The sequence below is a fragment of the Cupressus sempervirens genome, chromosome 8, assembly GCF_028749045.1.
Source record: "Cupressus sempervirens isolate cs-2001-9-10 chromosome 8, ASM2874904v1, whole genome shotgun sequence".
Lineage (NCBI taxonomy): Eukaryota > Viridiplantae > Streptophyta > Pinopsida > Cupressales > Cupressaceae > Cupressus > Cupressus sempervirens.
In genome coordinates this window covers 365,686,091-365,707,244 of record NC_143125.1, presented here as the reverse complement: position 1 = coordinate 365,707,244, position 21,154 = coordinate 365,686,091, and the positions used below count along the sequence as shown (strand labels likewise).

The 21,154-nt window shown below is 36.0% G+C and overlaps 1 protein-coding gene across 6 annotated transcripts in view; it reads right to left on the bottom strand.

Annotated features, from left to right (window-relative positions):
• Nucleotides 1-5,434, bottom strand: part of LOC149542845 (nuclear factor kappa-B-binding-like protein) — a 39,857-nt gene extending 34,423 nt beyond the window's left edge. The window contains exons 1-4 of one of the 6 annotated variants that reach the window (XR_016355532.1): nt 5,283-5,383; nt 5,081-5,157; nt 4,935-4,977; nt 129-4,847 (exon numbers count right to left, since the gene is read on the bottom strand). Coding sequence is in view for 1 of the 6 variants with exons in the window: in XM_089797733.1 (XP_089653859.1) it covers nt 189-4,676 (4,488 nt within the window). In the remaining 5 variants the exon portion in view is untranslated. Of the gene's footprint in view, nt 1-125; nt 4,848-4,934 lie in introns of those variants that run through there. The other 5 variants (XR_016355530.1, XR_016355529.1, XR_016355531.1 and 2 more) reach the window with 5 other exon arrangements.
• Between the last annotated feature and the right edge of the window lie 15,720 nt (nt 5,435-21,154).

Genomic DNA, 21,154 nt, shown 5'->3' with positions numbered 1-21,154 from the left:
TAGGAGTTCATAAGTGAGCCATATGAGCGTGAATTTACCATCACTTGACAATGCCAAAAAAAATTTGCAAAAAAAAAAAAGCAATCATGAAGAATCTTATAATGTGGAAGCAACAGAAGCTAATATACCTTGAGAATTCCCAGATATGTTTCTGAGTTCTAAAACTTTGGAAAATATCATTGGGATCTTCATAGCAAGCTGGTACTTAGAAAGTCAGTGGCTCTCTGTCTGCTAAAGGTGTCATTGTCAAAATCTCCATTGGATATGCGCTCGTGAGTTTTAATATTTGATCCATAATTCAATGGAGTTAGTTCAAGCACCTCCCACCCCATTGGATGACTTTCACGCATACAACCAGGGATTGAGTGTATGGATGGAGGAAGCTCTATAAATGGTACCATACCCTCTTCTATATTTGATTCATTGAAACTCCTAAGAACATGGGGACTAGTTAGAGAGCCATTCCTACTGTACACTAACTCTGCCTTGCCACCAGAATATATAGACGAAGATTCTCCATTATAATTAGAAGAACAAATATCAAAACCAAGACCTGAACCACAAGCATCCTGTTCATCCCTGCACTGATAAATGCTATCATTACAAGGCACAAGATCGGAATTATCAGTATTTTCCTTCTTTTGCCTTTTCCATCTCTTTGTTGATGATGTCCCATCATCTTCAAAATCTTCTTCATCCCTTTCAGTGTGTAAATAAACCCACAATTTTCTTTCCCCATCAAATTGCACACAAGGATCACGCTCATAATGTAAACGATCCAAAGCTCCACTAACAACCTGGTTAACCTGTGCATTCGATACACCTTCTACAATATATTGAGAATCCCGAATGAGTGTACAAACATCTGCCCTTGTGCCAATGCTCCCAGGCAATCTAGCAGCCGCATCTCTGACAAGACATAGTATTGTCACATGAGGCGGCCTATCAGGCTTAAGCATAAAATGGTCTCGAGCCTTTGATGCCGGCTTACCACCACATCTCCTCAATGGAGCAACAACTGCTTTCCTTCCATCTGCAGCAGTGTAAGAAAAGGCCCTATCTGGGACTGAATATCGTAGAACTTCCTCTCTACGGAAATAGGTTCTCATGTCTGGAGAGCTCGGGGTGATAGTAATTAAGCTCTTCTGAGCTCTCAAGTCCTGAAATCTTTCCTTCTCATCTAGACAAGTCAACATTGATGGTGGTGGTGGAGAAGGTAGAAGGACAATTTGCCGAAGAGTTTCTTGTCCATTCTTCAGCCAATTTGCAAATGCCTCAACCAATTTTAAAAGCATCTTCTGAGAAACACCCCATGCTTCAGAAGAAGTTTGGACTCCAAGAGACTCATGTCCTGGCAAACTAGAATTTACAGGACCAAGCCATGACCAACTCCTTGTCAATTTATCATAGACTGCAAGTGGCTTCCAACCTTTAACTCCTTGAGGTGCTGTCTTTGAAGCAAAAATTTTCAAGACTCCACGAACCAGATCCTGTAGTGGCTCTTGAATTTCAAGAACACAATGATCCCCTGGATTCATTTGAACTCGCTTTACGATTTCTCGGAAAGGAATAGAACATGGAGTAGCTTGTCTTTCACATTCTACAATACTGGACACCAAACCTCTCACACACTTTTCAGGGTGACCATCAAGGGAGTGGTTTGGTATCACAGAATTTTGTTCAACCTTCACATCACGTGATACCATAAACTGTCCCTCCTGATCTGAGCTCTCTCTCTCCCCGTCACTTTTTTCAGATTGATATACCACCTCTGAAATATCTTCTGCCATGGGTCTAACCATAGCTGTTCTAACTGCGGAAAGGAAATGTAAGATAGAGAATGAGAAACTAGAAACAATAGGAGGCATAACAAGGGGAGAGGACTTCTTTATGGCCTTTGCATCTGATGATATATTACCAGCTATGCTAGCTTGCTTTGAACATAAGGACATTAAGGATCCAGTAGTTTTATCCATCTTCTTACAAATTTGTTTGTCCTCAGATTTGTCATCATCTGATGGCTGGTACAAACTGGGAGAATCACTACGCTGCAGTATAGTTGTTTCCAGCACTCCATCAAGAGCTTCAGGATTGTCCTCAACTTTCTTAGCTTTTCTATTCCCAGTTTTATATTCTTCTAAATCCGTGCCCACGGTGGACTGAGGACTAACCTGACTTTTATTGGACTTGGCCATCACATGAAGGATTTTGGAATCCTCCAACTTCTTCTTAGCCCCTTTCTTCAAGGGCTTCAGTCTACCCACTTGCTGGTGTTGAAGGAGATTAGAATTGCACATCCCATTTGATTTTGTGACCCTAAGAAGGTCAGCATCTTCCTTTGAAGTCCTAATAGCCACGCTCATCACTGGCTCTTCTTCTACTTGCTTTCCCAATATAGATAGAGCATCACCATGTGACCTATCTGACACTCCAGCATCCACAACATTAATATCATCTTTTGTATTTTTCTTAGTTTTAATCTGCAGTGTTGTACCTTTACCTGATTGGTGGCATGGGCTTGTAAGTGCAACACGAAGTGAGTTTGAGACAGGTTTTGCATCAGTACCACCAGAAAAGCTATCCTCAGATTCTTCCCTCTGGGGTGAAAACATTTCTTTTGTCTCACAATTTTTTGTGCCCTTGACTGCACATTCATATCCTTTAAAAGTCTGTGTGCCTTCTTTGGGGTTATCAAAACTTCCAGATTGTTCGTGTATCTTCTCTAGATCAAAGGTCATTACATCATCAAGTTGTCTTTTCTTTCTTTTCTTTTTCTTCCCTTCCTGGGATTTTCTTGAGTTATCAAGAGACAGAGAAGTTTCTGATGCATTTCTTTGAATCTCAACAAGTTCTGACCGACCTCCACGGCACTCTGGCTGATGTTCCGGCTTGTGACCCTCTGGGAGAATCTTTTGCTTTAATGTAAAACTGAGGAAGCCTTTTAATGATTGATTTTTCCTCGTTTTCTCCAACATTTTATTACATTCTTTTCTGCCTCTCTTATCTTCATATACGTGTGGTTCTTTATTACCTAGCTCTTTATCATCAAGGATCATTTCATGCCCGAAAGGCAATACCTCTTGCTCAGTTAAACTAGTGTCCTGATCAAATGACCCCTGGTACTGCTTGATTGTTTTTTTATGACAATCAAAAGGATTTCTCTTCTTTTTGTCCGATTTTTGTACCTGCCCCTCGCCATACAAAGAAACATCAAAGATTTGAGGATGATTACTTATATCTCTAGAAGTTAATAAACTTGTTCTTTCCCTTGGCAATTCTTGCTGCTGTGCTCTCTGGAGCTTGGATGATATATTTACCCTCTGCGTACTTTTTTCTGGATTTTGCAAACTCTTGTTTCCTCCTGCAAGACCATTTTCTCTCTTGTAATGTCCAACATTTCCATCAAAAGTTGGCGTCTCTTGCATATCCTTGCTGTCTGATATTTCTTTCTTCTTTAACCTTCCAAAATTTCTACAATGCTCTAAAGCACCTTCCATTAGACCTGAATTTGCATTCAATAAATCCAAAGACTGAAGTTCTTTTGTTTTATTGAAAGATGTTTCTAAGCCATTGACTATTGTCCTGCTTCTAGTCTTCCGTGTGGTATATGGTGCCTCTTCAACAGGATCATCCACTTCCCATTTGCTGATACGTGAGAATGCAGATGAGAATTTACAATCTGTCTTAGAATCCTGTGTTTCAGAAAATAGTGTCCTCTGATCACTTTCAAGATGCTTTTCAGTTTGCCCATTCTCCCTCACTCTATATTTTGGTGCCATTTTCAGAACTCCTTTTGAGGCTAGTTTACCCATTTTTCCAATCCCCTCTAGCGAATTGCTGTGCAATTGACTTTTGAGAGTTAACGTTCTTGCCAATGAACATTGGCCATCATATTCAGAAGCCAGTCCCTTTCGTTTGAGCATAGAAAGATCGCCCTCCGATATGTTGCCATCTTTATCAAAATTTGAACTTTTGATCGACCAGGCTGACGATTTTCCTGGTCTTCCCTTCTGCATAAGCTCCAACCTTTTCTTTGAATGCTTGCGCAACAGAGACTGTGACTCAGCTTGTGACAAAGCCAGTGCCTTTAAATTCTTCCGTGAATTCCACCTGCGAAGCCTCTCCTCAATGCCTAGGTTGGTGCAATTTTGCCAAGTTTCTTTCATCTGCATCAGATTCTCAACCATATTGTTCTGATATTTTCTCAGAAAGTGGTAGTGTTCTTTTCTCTGCAAGTACTCCAAACCTTGCCGGTAGCGAGATACAGCTGGCTGACAGAGGCCACCTTTCAACATTTCAAAAAGTTCTGACAGCGGGCTGCCAAAATATAAATTTTCCCCTGCTAATAGCTGCCTTAAAGTATGTGTAAAAGTGTCCTGATCCATATCGGGAAGATGGACCGAAAGAATGAAGCGCTCTTCATCAGTGAGGCAATAATTCCACGTATCCAGAGACAATATAGGCTTCAAGTCTGGCAGGTCGAAAAGCTCGTAAGGTATATTACAATTCTGTTTTCCAACTCTGCACAACTCGCTACCTACCTCTCCAACGTCGGACTCTTCAGATGAGTCTAATGAATCTGCCTCAACATTATGCTCACCACTGTCCACGTCGCTCAATGAGCTGCCCTCTCTACTAACCCTCCGAACCCTTGATTCTCTCTTCAATATAGCCATAATAAATCTTGCTAAAAGAAACAAAACGCACTATTTTTAATTGCGCATAATTCAATCCAACTTTCACACCTGAATTTCAGGCATCTCCATAAATATTGCAGCAAATATCCATCGACACCGACGTTTCGTATGACTCCATATCCACATAAATTAAGTCAAAATCCAGGAAAGCTGCGTAAGTTCAACCCCGACATTTAATTCAAGAACAATTCAAAATTTCACAACGAAGAAAAGACAAAAGTCAGAAATTTCAAATACCTTGAAAATAGTTCCCCCTATCTCTCCGGCAAAACCTTGTCCCCTGTCAAAACCCAAAGTTCCGCCAAAATTCAACACCGTTAAAATTCGAATTCCCGCAGCAAAATTGAATTAAACAACTCAAAACCCCAAGCCGAAGCCAATACCCCGCCATGGCTGAACGCGGATACAGAACATGCAGAAAATGATGAAGCTTCTTAGTCCAAGACAAATTCCAGGAAGCCTGAATATCCAAGGGAATTCGAAGCAACAGGCCTCATAGCCAATCGAATGTTAGTATTTGAATCGATTGACGGATAATGCAAAACGTTGCAGTAGCAAAATGCAATGGAGGGAAGCGAGACAAACCTTAGCATCAAATGTTACCATTTTTACTCTCCTTGGCACTAAATCTCACTTCGTCGCAATTTCTTTTAACCCGAAGACGTGAATTGCTGAAACGGAGCTTATCGACAAGGAAAAAGGGCAAACCAAAAACCCACGTAGGCTATAATGTTTTTGTCTTTTGTCATGATGCGTCAGCGGTAAATCAGAATTTTATTGGTCTGCTGACAAGACATATATAGCTTTTCTCGTGAAATGAAAATATCCTAGCTTACTTTAATCCTGTTTCTCTATATTTTCTAGACGAATAATTAATCTGATTAATTGCATCACTTCTTCTACTATTATTATTATTATGTTAAGTTAACGGAGTCGAATATTCTTTGGTTGGTACGGTAATGCGGGTGGACAGAAATCATATCTCGCGGGCAATGTGTACTTTCCCGTTGCCCTTGCTCTCCGGCTTCAAATTTAATTTGAAGCTAGGGCATGTTTCCATGTTGGTATTGGAGGCTGTTATCCTCCCACAAACATGTACAATTGATCAATTTTCAATAGGTCGAAAGCATCATGGATTTTTTTCAAAAATTCAGCGTAATTTTCAATAGGTCGAAAGCATCATGGATTTTTTTCAAAAATTCAGCGTAATTTTCAATAGGTCGAAAACATCATGGATTTTTTTCAAAAATCCAGTGTTTGATCTTCATGATCTGCATAGTTTGTAGTCAAAAACAACAAGAGATTTGGAAAAAAAATCACTATGTTTTCGTGAATTGGAAAAGAAAAAAAGTTTGATTTTATTTTGTCTTTAGTACTTTTTTGTGAGAGATTAACCTATACCGTTTCTATTGGCACTAGCGATAGTGGCTAAATAGCCAACTAAAATGTAATTTCTATTGATAGAAGGAAAATATAGAAATTGAATGTGGTGTTTTTTATATTCATTTTTTTTAACTTTTCATTTTCCCCATAGGTTATACAATTAGGTTCATTTTTATAATTTATCAGGATATTTTTTCTAAAGAAAATTTTGATTTGGTGAATGGCCCACTTTATCTTCTTCAAATACTAAACATTTTATATAATTGGTATGTCCTTGATTTCCTTTGTTTCCTTGTGTCAGGTTGGTTTGTTTTCTCTAGGGGTGATCTTTTGTTTGTATGGCTCTTGTATTGTTCTTTTTGTATCTAGTTCTTATTATTGGTTTGTTGCTTTTTTGTCCTCTCTTTCCAGTCTTGCATGTGTGAGCCTCATCCTTCCCACCATTTGTCGTGGGGTTTAACGCCTTGAACCGTAGTACTGCATTTGTTTCATCTAAGGTCAGAAGGAAAATATTAATGGTGTACAAACATGCCTTATTAAAATCAAGATGGCAAGACAATAAATTAAGGTATTAACTATGTAGAGGAGCCCCCAAAACTGACATTCAAAGTAGTTGCCACTAATAATATTGCTACGGTTTTCCCTCTAACAGTTGTTTTTCATGGAAGAATCATGGAGCACTCTAGAATGGAACCAAGAGAGTCTATGGATATAGACTACAAGATGGAGGTGTCCTTGATAATGGAGACCCTAGAGGGGGGAAAACAAGGTGTCTCCCCTTCCTAGCCTAAAGTTCCTCTCATTAACTCTAAATGAAGACATGCTTAACATTATTAAATCTAAAGAGTTCAGATCAAGAAATGTGGCTATTTTATGCATGGATTTCAATTCTTTGCCACCTTGGAAATTTTTTATGATTGGTTGAGTAATGGTTATAGAAAAAAATTAGGAATATATGATAATTTATCTCACATGATGCATAAAGGTTCATTTGTGATGTTTCTTAGTACACTTAACATGCAAGAAAAGGTCCTTAAGAAAGGTTTCTAGAATTCGGGTCAATCTTTCTTTCATGCCTTTTCATGGTCGCCTATGGGAGACCTAAAAAAAGTGGTTGCTAGATCTTCCCCCAATTGGTTGGGTGATTTGATGTTGGGCCAATGACATTTTTTTTTTTAAGTCAATTCTCTTAAATGTAAACAAAATTATAAGCCCTCAACTTTGTTTAAAGTTCTCTAAAAAGAAGTTATAGAATTAGAGCAACAAAAATAATATGATAGAATAGAGGGCTAGAGATAGAAGAGAATACAAGAAACTTGATAAGAGAGTTTGCCGAAATGACCTATGTCTTTAATTCTATCTCTATTGAGTGACCAATTTATTAAAAAACTCCAAATGTAATGCAATCTCTGAAACCTGCAATACAATCCTCTGTAGCTTGAAGTTGTGATAAGAAAATTCCCAACTCTAATCAACTTCCAAAAAGCTCTCAAATTCTAATCACTTAAATTTTGGATTCTTTGTCACAAATTTTGAAATTGTTGGGTAATGTTCTTCAATGGAAGAGTTTAGGGCTACTCTCTCTCATTTAAATGCAAGAATCTTGATTGCGCTAAATTCAAAGGGGGTTACACCTAAAAATGTTTCATTGAATATTGAGGGGATAGTTTCTCCAGACACTTATGTTTGCTTAGTAATCTTTGTTAGCATGAATATTGAAGGGGGTGTTTTTTGCATGTTTGGAGAGATGACTGAGTGCTAATGTGTTGCATTCATGACTTAGTTTGTCATTAATGTTGACCAACATATATGCTTTCTAGTTAGCACAATCAGAGTTGCAAAGAGAGGTTTGGTTAGTACAATCAATGGTTGTGGATTCGCATTCTACGGGGTTACCAACATGTTGTTGGATATGTCTTGATGATGTATCTATGTTCATGGAAAGTAATTCAAAGGTTTGTGTTAGTTATGGCAGATTTGTTGAAGACTGGTTGCAGGGCAGTGTGCAGAGAACAGTTTACAGATAGTTGAGTTGTATCTATTCAGTGAAGTGAACTTTGGTTTAGCAGGTTTGGATTTTGGTTGAAGATGTGTTTGTGGTGATATGTTTGAGGTAGTTAATGTTAGTGTTGATTTTGTGATGGTTGTTGAAGTGTAATGTATCATATGTTCACTATTAGGACAACTAAGCATTGAGATTTTTTTTGAAGTTGTAATTGTAATATAATGTGTATTATATTATCTTATTAAGGTCCTAAATTATTCATTGTACATTAGGGAAGCCTCAAGACTGACTCAATTAGTTGTTTTAGGACTTGGTATAAATGAAACATATTTTCCTTGGTTATAAGTGTCATATGCATTGTATTGATATAAACATTGTGTATACGAGCTTTGGATGTGAATTTGATGATATCAAAGTAAATGATGATGTTGATGATGTCTTGAGAACTTCAAAGGAACTATATTGAAAGGAAAGTTGTTGTATCAGGCAGTTCACCCTTGGATATGTTATCTTGAGAATTGTTTAGTGAAGACAATTGTGAAGCAATTTGGATAGTGGGTACAGTTGACTTTCTATCAACTCCTAACAAGGTTGGAATCTTCTAGTCGGGATTCAAAGTGTCCTAACATGGACTGCATGTATTGATTGTATGTAATTGACTCCTAATAGGGGCTTGCCCTTTCACAAGGAACTTTCATATTAGTACATCATCTTGTGGACATCATTTCTAGCGGGGTTTTCCCTCTAATCAAGGGTTCCCTAGTTAATAAATATTTTTTTAGTGTACATGGTTGTTGCATCTAATGGCTATATGTTTCAGATTCGAAAAAGTCAATCTAAGTACACAATTGATCCCCCCTCCTCTCAGTTGTATTGTTGGGCTTTACTTTCTAACAATTGGTATCAATGGATCAAGTCTTTGATCAGGAAGTTTAAAAGCTTAAGGAGATTTGTGGCTACATTTAAGAAAGAAAGTCCAAAATTTGATGGACAAAACTATGACAATTGGAAGGAGAAAATGAAAAATTATTTTCTATTCATGGGAGTTGACTATTGGATGATAATAAGGGAAAGCAAGGTAGTAATAGATGAAACAAAGATGGATTCATGTACACAAGAAGAGATAGATCTATTCATGTACAACATGTATGCCAGAGAAGCATTGCTAATAGTTCTTCTAGAATCAAAATATGTTGAGATAAAAATTGTACAACTTGCACATGAAATTTGGACTAAATTACAAGGTCTTTTTTTGAAGGTGATGTATGTGCAAGGAAATCTAAACTTTTGAATTGGAAAGATATTTTTGATAGTGCTAAAATGCATGAAAATGAATCAATAAGGGGATATTTTTCTAGGATAACTGAGATTGTTACAGGAATTAAGAGTTGTGATGGAGTTGTTATTAAAGACGATATTGTGTGGAAGATTCTAAAATATTTTCCACCTGCTTAGGTTTGAAAATAAAATGCTTAAGATCATATAGAGGAGGAGAATTAATTTCAAATGAGGTTAAAAGCTTTTGTAAGGATAATGAAATAAAGAGACACCTTTCAGCTCCTAAGACACCACAACATAATGGAATAGCGGAAAGGATGAATAGAGTAGTTAGTGAGGTGCCTAGTACTATGATACTTGAAGGTAATGAATCACATATCTATTGGAGAGAAGCATTGAACATTGTAGTATATACTATGAACAGAGTAAAAATCAAACAAGGTATTGGTAAGACACTTTATGAACTTTGCTTTTGATAGACACCTACTATGAAATACTTTAGAATCTTTGGAAGAAAATGTTATGTCAAAAGAGAAAATGATATAGGAAAGTTTGATCCTAGAAGTGATGAAGGTATATTTCTTGGATATTCGTTGAAAAGAAAGGCATATAGATGTTTTAATCATAGATTGTGAACTATTGTTCAAAGCACTAATGTGAAGGTTGATGAAAGGTTCGGAAGTTAGGAAATGATAATTGATTAGAATTATAATGATAATGCAAATTTTAATCAAAGGCCAAACAATGAAAATGTATTTGTAGGTAGAAGAACCAATAACAAAACCTAGAACAGAACCAAGAGTAGAAGTCATTGTGGAAGTCATAATAGAACAAGGAATGCCAAGATATGTTGCAAGGAATCACTTTGTGAATTATATCATTGGAAGTGAAAAAAGGGAGTGATGACAAGGAACAAGGCAAGTGAAGAATTATGTTTGATATCACAAGTTAAATCTAAAATTGCAAATGCAACTTGTAAAGATAAATTTTGGATAAAGGTTATGAAAGAGGAACTTGAGAAGATTGAAAAGAACAAGACATGGGAATTGGTCCCTAGACCTAAAGACAAAAAAATTATTGGCAATAAGTGGGTATTCAAAAACAAGATGAATGACCAAAAACAAAGCAAGGTTAGTATGCAAAGGTTATTCGCAATAAGAAGGAATTGATCTTGAGGAAACATTTTATTATGTTGCTAGACTTGAAGTAGTAAGAATGTTTTTGGCTTATGCATCTAACAAGAATTTCAAGGTACATATCAGATGGATGTCATCTTTTCTAAATGGTGAACTTGGAGAAGAGATTTACATTGAACAACCTGATGGTTTTCCATTGACTGAAGATAAAGATATAGTTTGTAGATTAAGAAAATCTTTCTGTGGATCAAAGCAAGCACCTAGAGCTTGGTATGCAATACTGAACAAACATCTACAAAATTTTGCATTCAAGAAAGGTAATGCAAGAAATAACAAGCACTTAAGGGTAAATGTAGAAGCATTAGTGATTATTGTAGTAATTGTTGATGATATTATCTTTGGAGGAAATGATGAAGCTAGTGAGAAAGTTTCAAAAGAAATAAAAAATGAACTTGAAATGAGCATGATTGGTGAGATGAAATGCTTCTTGGGATTGCAAATACCTCAGAATAAAGATGGCATTTTATATCACAAACTAAATATCTTAAGGATTTCTTGACAACATTAGATTTAGAAAACTGTAACCTAGTTGGAAAAGCTATGGTTACAAGATGCAAATTGTCAAGCAAGGATGAGTCTTCTAGTGCAAATAAAACAAGATGCATATCTATGATAGGAGGATTGTAGTATTTGACACATACAAGACCAGATATAGCTAATGTGGTTGGAATTGTGACAAGATTCCAAGAAGATCCTAAAGTGACACACTTAGCAACAGTAAAGAGGATATTCAAATATTTGAAGGGAGCATCATATCATGGGTTATAGTATGATAGATCACATGATTTTACCTTATGTGCATACACTAATGCATATTGAGTAGGAAATATAGATGATAGAAAGAGTACAAGTAGTGGACCATTCCTCTTGGGAGGAAGATTGTTTTCTTGGCTAAGCAAGAAATAGATTACATATCACAATCTAGAGTACAAGTAGAGTATGTTACAACAACAAATAATTGTAATCAAATTATTTGGGTGAAAAAGATGTTGAAAGACATAGGTATTGAGCTTCCAGAACCTATTATCATTCATTGTGATAACATAAGTACAGTCAATATGTCAAAGAATCTAGTATTACATTCAAAGACTAAGCACATTGCAATATAGTATCACTTTTTGAGAGAGAAGGTAGCATATAAGAAAATCATATCAGAGTATATTAGCACAAAGGAACAAATAGAAGACATATTTACTAAACCTTTGGCTAAGGACACTTTTGAGTATCTTAGAGGCATGCTTGGGGTTATGCCCCAACCTCCTTCAGAGTAGTTGATGAATGATTGTATCAGTCCAATATATTCATAGCTTATTATTATATTTGGGTTGCACATTTGGTTTACTTCCTTCAAGGTGTTGTCACTTTTGGCTAGACTTATTAAGAACTCTTTGGCAATGTATTGCGTTATAGTATCTTTTGGTACTTAGTAGTTTTTTCAAATTGTTGTGGAGATGACTAAACTTTGAGAATTGGCATAATGACACCTTTGTCATTGATGACAATGGGGGACACTAATATATGAAAAACCTTATACATCTATGGGGGAGAGTATCATTTTTGTATGGGGGAGAGTATTTTTGGAATAATAGTATTTTGAGAGATTGTTATGTATCTGTTGATGTCAAAAAAGCTTATTGATGTCAATAGGGGAGGCATTTCAGTTTGGTATTTTTGGTACTTGTGGTTTTTCATCATATGTTGCCATCAATGACAAAGGGGGAGATTGTTAGCATGAAAGTTGATAGTATTCCTTTGGGGGAGTCTGTTGGCATGTTAGAGAGATGATTGAGTGCTTATGTGTTGCATTCATGACTTGGTTTATCATTGATTTCAACATGTATACTTACTGGATGGAATTGTTAGACTTGCAAAGAGATTTTCGGTCATCATGATTAGAGGATGGAGATTTGTGTTTCGTGGGGTTAGTATCATGTCATTGGATATGTCTTGATGATGCATTTATGTTCATGGAAAGTAATTCAAAGATTCGAGTAAGTTATGGAAGATTTGTTGACGATTGGTTGCAGACTAGTGTGCAAGAAACAAAGTACTAGTATTTGATTTGTATATTTTTGGTGAGGTTGAAGCTTGTTCGATGGGTTTGGATTTTGATTAGAGACATGTTCATGGTGATATGTTTGAGGTAGGAAAACATGTTGATCATTATGTGATGATCGTTGAAGTGTAATGTGTCATATGTTCACTATCAAGTTGATTGAGAGTTGGAATTTGTTTTGGATGTATAATTGTAATGTAACATGTATGTAATATCTTATTGGGGAAGCCTCAAGACTAACTCAATTAGTTGTTTTAGGGCTTGGTATCAAGGAGATATTTTTTCCTTAGTTGTAATCATCATATGCAATATAATGTATGATCATTGTATGTGAGATAAGGATGTGAATTTGATGAGATCATAGTGGAGGATGGTGTTGATTATGTGTTGAGACCTTCAAAAGAACTATATTGGAAAGATAAGTTGTTGTATCAATCATTTCACCCTAGGATATGGTATCTTGAGAATTATTTAGTGAAGACAGTTCTAAAGTAATTCAGACAATAGTTTCAATTGACTTCTTATCAGCTTCTAATAGGGTTGAAGAAGCTCTAACAGGGACTAAATGTATTGATTGTATGCAATTGGCTCCTAACAGAGTGTTATCCTTACACAATGAGCTTTTATATTAGGACATCATCTTGTGGACATCATTCCCACCGGGATTTTCCCTCTGATCAAGGGTATCCCTAGTTAACAAATATTGTGTTATTGTGCATGGTTGTTATCTTGTGCTTGTTGCATCTATTAGTTATATGTTTCATATTTGATAGAGTTTATTTAAGTTTTTTAAGTGCACAATTGATTCACCCATCCCCCTCCAGTTGTATTGGTGGGACTTACTTTCTAACACCCCTATCTCAACATCCATCAAAATTGAAATGGATATGTCTAGCATTCATAGAACAAAAAATAAAAAATAAATGTTTGTGCTTAAGACCATCCTCCTCCAAGATAATGATACTCTTGGTGCCATCATAATGGCTAGTGGTCTTTCCAGATTTTGTAATAAGGGTTGAGGTCCAAGAGAACAATGAAATTCCTCGACTAAAATGTGGAGGAAAATGTTCCAATCAGTTGGAGAAAATAAGGCCAAGGATAGATGTAAAGCTGAAGATGAGCTTTAGAGAAAACTTAATGTATTAGAAAGGTGGGTGCAAATTAATGGGTCTAATAGGGACCTTGAAGAGGAATTATGTACTATAAAATGGAGTTGAGGAAATTGTAGAATTCACTACTACATTTGACCTCATTTTTCCACCAAAATTTTTGACCATCAACTAAAAAAGTTTAGGTTGGTCGGAATGTAGAAGGCAAAAATTTATTTTTTTTACATCTAAGCCCCGTGTTGGTCGAAATTTTGACCAACACATGTAGGTAAAAATGTGTTGGTTGAAATTTTGACCAACACAGGGCTTAGATGTAAAAAATAAAAAACATTTTTGTTTGTTGTTTTTCACGTGCACAGGATCCTTTGCATTTTGTCGGAGTTGGAAACTTGATGTGCCATCACCAAAAAAAAGACTCGATGCCCTGGTTCTACCCTAGCTTTCTTACGGCTTGGCGTATGGTCTCAAGTATCAAGTATGGCCATTGGTTGGTATCAATGGGTAGCTATTTTGACTGTTACTTTACAATGAATATTGTGATACACTGGGGTGCAGGCAAGTGCATTGCCAATGTCACTACGGATTCACAGACCACAACTTTCTTAGTAGGAACTCTCTCCCCTCACGATGACAATGAGGTTTGTTTCCTCTACCTTCTCTAGAATATTATACTAGGAGGAAAGACTTATTTTTTTACCTATATCTTTTGGTCTTAAGCATACCATTTTATTTCTTCCCGCCTTCTCAAATATTAGGTTGAGCCTATGGATATTGTACTTTTTATCTTTCGTCTAAGCTGAATTGTCCACATTGCTTGTTTGAGTTTTTACCTCTCAAATCTCATTATTTCTTAATAGTTTTTTAATCTTTCATTAATTGTTTTGTTCCATTATTTCTTATTTTTTCTTATTTTTCTTTCCCTAACATCATCTGAGGGCATCAAAATGTCTCTATTTTAACCTTTTTATATAGATAATATGTTATTAGAATCTGACCCTTGTCTCCAAAGGGAATTTTCCTACTTCAACTTGTAACATTTCATATAGACCGAGACTTTAACTTGGATACTGCTTATGATCAATTGCTTATTGTATTCTATTTGCTTCCACTTAAATCTGACATATTACTACCTACTATTTTATATCCAAAAATTGCCGAATAAAGTCATTTTTGTTTACCATTACTACAACTCTATATTATTGCATCTACTAACTGTAATTCTTAAGTTCTTTTCTATATTCTATACATATTTCATGCCTGCCACTTGAGAATATCATGGGGAACCATACCAAGTTATGTACATTCTTTGAGTGTTAGTAATAGGCTCCTTGAGAAGAACAATTTTCTGCCTTTTTCTACTCTAGGAGATTTTCAGGTACTTTTTATACCTGGTGTTCATCTCGATCCTTGTTTAACAACCTCATTTCCTTAAAGTGTTCTTTTGAAGCAATTCCATATGCAATTCTTTTGGCTAAAGCTATGACTTTCCCATTATAGGTGTTGGACCCGGTGGTAAGATGTTTAAAAAAGATTCATAACATGGATAACCATCATTAGCCCAAAATGGTTGTGGATGAGGCTCTAGACCATAGGAAGAAAACTTGGATGAAGCAAAACAACTAGGTGAACAAGTGGGACATCAACTTACAAGAATGTTCTTACACCATTGATGAAATACATGGACTTCCATTTTGCTAAGGACCATTTTGAAAGAACATCTTTAGGAGTTGTTATCGAAGCGAACCCTAGGCTATTAGTTGTACAATGGAGGATGGGATCAGATTGTCTCAGGTGTGAGACTAGTCGTCATGAATGGTCTAATGAAGCAATATCCAAGCATGCAGCCTAGACACATTCAGGCACCATGAATGCAGAATGGAACTCAACTATCAATACAATTAGATGACGATTGACTGAAAATTAATATATTAATCCTCCACAAGAGGAATTCATCAAGAGATTAGAGATTTTTTCATTAAGGCTTACTATCAGAATAGGCACCAATATTTGATTAAAACACAAATCAAGCACTTTACTTATGTGTGGCTCCAAACACTGGTTTCTTGGGGCTGATCTTGCAATCGTAGCCTCTACTCTGAGCTGTTGAAATTGAGTCTTCAAATCCTTTTTTGCCCTACTCTATTCTTCCTCAAGTGTATAGTTTGTAGACTCAGACTTGGAGGCTTCTCAAAGAGCCCAAAATTTTTAGCTTGGCAAACACTCAACAAAAGCTCTACAATTTAGAAAATTCAAAATACTAAAAATTAAAATCTCTAAAAGTAACAATTTTTTTTGTAAAGTTCAATTACTGAATGTGTAAAATAAATAAATGACATTTTGAAAGAGAAAAGGCTTACTCTATAGCAAAATCAACATGTGACAATTGTATTTTAACCAGAATTATTTGTGTTGACATTTTTACCCACTATTTTTTGCATATATAAAAATTCAAGAGTTAAATTTGTGAAAAATTGCCTAGCAAAAAAATTAGAGTACTCGCAAAGTTTGCAAACTATGCTCGAATAAATTTTCCCTCCTTGTACAGCCTAAATAATTCAATGATTGTTTCATGTGTGAGCCAAAATAATTGCTCCAAGATAATTCAATTTTGACAAGCCAAAATAATTGCAAAACAACTAAGAATTGCCAAATCTCATAATAAAAAAATTTCAATATTTTGTTTGATGCAATTCAGTTTGTAGGCCTATGGTGCTCTTGCATCATACATGGAGCTCTAGGATTATAATTGGAACATTATCCAATACACTTTTAAGTTGGAAGTTGAAGCTAACCCATTATACAAACTTAGGTTGGTAAATCTATAATGGAACCCTTCATGCGAGGAAAGCTCTCCATATGTATAAAGGTGGATATAATATTCCCAATAAAACATTTTATCTACGTAGCTAACCTAGATCTAGTTAGGAAGAAGAATTATGACCAAGCATTGTCGGCTTCTGAGACCTTAACAAAGAGTAATTGAAAGATCATTACCCATTCTAATGCTTTATTGATAGATTATGATTGCATGATACTTTTCATTGAGGAGATTTGCAGGTGTCTGTCCTCAAAGGAGTAGTGAACAATGGAAAGAAAGTAGTAGAAAATGATATAATAGGACTTACTAAGCTCCTCATGAGACAATTGGTAAAGGTAGATGGAATTAAAGCTAATGGGGATGCCAAAGTACAAAGAAGACTACAAGTAATTTCTAGTGCAAATCTCATTTTTTACTTTGTATTCCATATAATGAGAAATAAAGTTCTCTACATTGTCATGGGTTGTGTAATCTGTTAACATCATAATGTTTTTGACACTTGAGTGCCAACACACTTAATCATATTCCACATTGGATGCCGAGTATATCATGCATGCCGAGCGAAGTTCAGATGCCGAGTGAATTTCAAATACCGAGTAAACTTCAAGTGCCGAGTAAGTTCAGATACCGAGTAAGTTCAAGTGCCGAGTAAGTTCAAGTGCCGAGTAAGTTCAAGTGCCGAGCTAGTATAGGTGTTGAGTAACAAAAAGGTGTCGAGCACTAGTAACTCAATAATGCCGAGTTGCTGCATTATTTAGGAAATCAAAGATTCGCCAGATCTAAGCCGACAAGGTTGTTATCTAAAAATCTGTGAATCAAAAGGAAGATAAGAATGATGAGTTGGTGGCACAGAACACCATGTAGAATGTTTTTAAGATACAACTGGTGAAGTTTCAAGAAGAAAACAAGATATGGGGTAGATACATTGTATCCTACCTAATCAATTTTGAAACCCTAAAATTGAAGAGGGAGAATTGAGCGGTAAAGGCAAATCAGACTTCTATATAGGAAGACAAAACTTCATTGTAAAATGTAAGAGAGATAAGAGGTATGAGAAGATATACAAGAGTTCGCAAGGAAGTCTATTTTCAGAAGTGAGGATTATCAGATCACAAAAGGATCCAGATTGGAGAAAGCAGAACAAGTGCCTACAATCAGCAATCAAGGATTGTAATCAGTCAGGTTTATTGTACCTAATACTTTCTAGCAATTGTATTAGAACAAAAATCCTATGATGATAGGTTAGCTTAACAGCTATTTCGATAAATCCTTTAACTAGGTGATAAAATCCTTTAACAGGGTAACACTTCATGTTAAGTGTTTGAAAGCCTCTAACCAAGTCACTATTGACACAGTGTAAAGCCTTTAACAGGGCAATCCATCAGAAGTGGTTGAACAATATTGCTGCAGTAATTTTTGTGGGTATCATCCCCACCCTAGTTTTACCTTCTTATTCCTGGAGGGTTTCTGGGTTACCAAATTCCAGTGTTAAGTGTTATTGATGCATGTGTCTGGTTTCATGATTATTTGATATACTTACATGCATGCAATTTACTTTCAGTTAAAAGTTTTATTGGCTAAAGTATGATACTTATGATTCACCCCCCCCTCTCATAAGTACTCTTTCCATATTTGAATATTCCAACAATTGGTATTAGAGCTTAGTCTAGGTTCTCTTAAGGAAAAGCCTAACAGCTTGGAAGAAAAGATCTAAAGATGGAAGCCTTCAAACTTGGAAAGATCATTGAAAATCAGGTGATAGATGTGCAACTTGCTTTGCATAGCTTGGAGGAATTCAGAAACAAGTTGAGAAACTCATTAAAAAAGAGGAAGGATCTAGCCATAGCTGAAAATGATATACACTACGAGGAGATTGATACCACCAACATATTTTCCAGTGGAGACACTAAAGAGTTTGATGCAGCAATAGCAGAACTGATGGAGAAAAATAAAATTCAAGCAAAAGAGATAAGAACTCTCAAGATGGAACATGAATCACAGGCTATAATGATATGTGAAATTACTGAACAAAAGAAAAGAGCAGTTGATGATAAGGTCATGATGGAAAATGACAAAAGGAATCTTGCAAACAGACTTGAAGAAAAATGTACTGAACTAACAAGGATCTCAAACATGTAGATGGATACACTTTCCCAAATGATGAATCTTCATCATGAACTCAATGTAAAGGATATTGAGATCTCTACCTTGAAGATGCAAAATGAACAAATGCAAAATGAATTGAACAGAGAAAAAGAGGTAGCAGAGAATCTCAACAAATCAAGTGAAGCAATCAAATATTTTGAACAGTTGCTGAAATCACCAAAATCTGCCCATGATACATCAGGACTAGGATACAACAGCACTGAAGTTGGAGAATCATCAAAGAGTGCTGAACAAAGAAGTGATAAAGGTAAGAATTCAAAACCCACTTGTCATTTCTGTAATAAGAAGGGACATACAGCTAATGTGTGCAAGAGTAGAAGATTTAATCAATCAAACATACCCAAAAGTTTATGTCACAAGTGCAACATGCAAGGACATATGACACAAAATTGCAGATCCAATGTCACAAGGACTCAAAGATTTGATGGACATTGTTATAATTGAAAAAAGTATGGACATAGGGCATTTGAATGCAGATCAAAACCTATGTGGACATTAAATGAACCAGCAAAAATAGAAAGAAATGAAAGTCATTATCATTGGGATTACAACACCAGGTACAGTTGTCATTATTGTCAAGAATATGGACATATACCACAAAACTGTATAAGAACACATTTCAGAGGAAACTACAAAAGATGGTTGAATCAAACTACATGTTTCAGTTGTTTGAAATTGGTCATATCAGCAGAAACCGTCCTACAAGATCAAAGGCACCCAAGACTAAAGATTGCAAAGGGAAACAAATAATTGATGTTGAAAAGATAAGAGGGCAAATGAATAAGACTTGGAAAAAGAAAGAAGGGTGCAACACATCAAGTGGAGGGATCACCTCACCCAATGGGTTAAGTGATCATACTTCATCAAACTAAGCACAAAAAGTACACAGGACTGATATACAAAGCCATATCATACATTAGTCCCAAGAAAAGGAAGTTAAGCAAAGTATAAATCCACATGAAACAAGATGTTAAGATAAAACTAAATGTTGATGCCGAACTGCCTTTGGATGCCGAGCTCCCAACAGTGACCGAGCTGAAAATTGATACCGAGTTGGATAACTCCAATAGAAGCTGAGTAAATTGGAAATAATGGAAGCCGAGATAGGTCAAAATTTCTTTAGAAGCCGAGTTGGCAGTTGAGCATTCAATGCGATAAAATTAGGGTATATTATCGCGATTTCAATCATTTTTTCGCATCGTGATCAAGAAGCAAAGGAGAAGAAAGAGAGCTGAGCGACTTCATAGCAAGAATCCAGTATTTCAAATAGATTGCAAACTCATTCAACACATTTTTCATCGATCTAAAGGTATTTTCGTTTGTGTCGAGCTATGCAGTTTTATACCCATTTGTTGTATAAACCCTAGTTCGCAATAATGGCATCAAGTTCAAAGAAAACCTAAGAAAAAGAGTCATTTGAAGTCCAGTTAGTTTCAAATGAAGTGAAGCAACCTGATTTCCGCCCTATTCCTGAAGTTGCCTACAAAAACGACCCAGCCGGAGCTCTCTCCTACATTCCCCCAAAAGTTGTAATGGTTCAAGATGTGAGGAAATGTTACAATTGCAAAATTGGTGCCATAGGAGACTTAGAAATTCATAATGCATATGATAAACTGTGTGAAAACAAAGTACTGAAAAATGAGTTTTCAATAGTAGAAAGAAAAGGATTGACCAAAACCCTAGCATTTTCGACCGTTTTTAAAACATAATGGGTGCGGATAATTTTGAGCCGAATACATGATGGAGCTTTTTGGTTAGAGTCAGGGCCAATAAAATTTACCAAGAAAACTGTTCATAGGGTTACTGGTATTCCAACCCTAGATCAGCCAAAGACCCTACGAAGTGACAAAAGGGAAATAATAGAGAAAAATACAGGTGCCAAATGGAACAATAAAGGAATGACTATTGACACAGTCACAGATCCCCTACTAGATTTTGCTGTGAGAATTATTTCACACAAATTCTATCAATCAAGCAGGTTGAACAGTGTACCTTGTATAGCAGTTGATGTTGCATACAAGATAATCAAAAGAGATCACACTTATGATCTGGCAGAGCTCATGTTTCAACAGATTAATGAAAATCTGGGAGCCATAAGGAAAAGCAAGGAGCTCAATGCAAATTTGGATCAGTTTTGATGTGTATGTTCTTCTATCTGATGAAAGAATTTCCTTTTATAGGGAAAGTAAAATGGAATCCAGATAAAACAATTGTTGAAAAAATTAATGGATACATTGAACAAATGGGTGAAAGTTTTGATGCCCAAATGACAGGTTATTTTGAGGATTTCAAGAAATCCATGAAGCAAAGGTCAAGGATACCAGCTTCATTAGTAGAAAAGCATACAAATGACATATGTTTCTTAGTTGACATAGATTTTACTTACATCCAAGCAGTAATTCCAAGGGTAAGATGGCTAAGGCCATTTGGATATGAAATCAATATT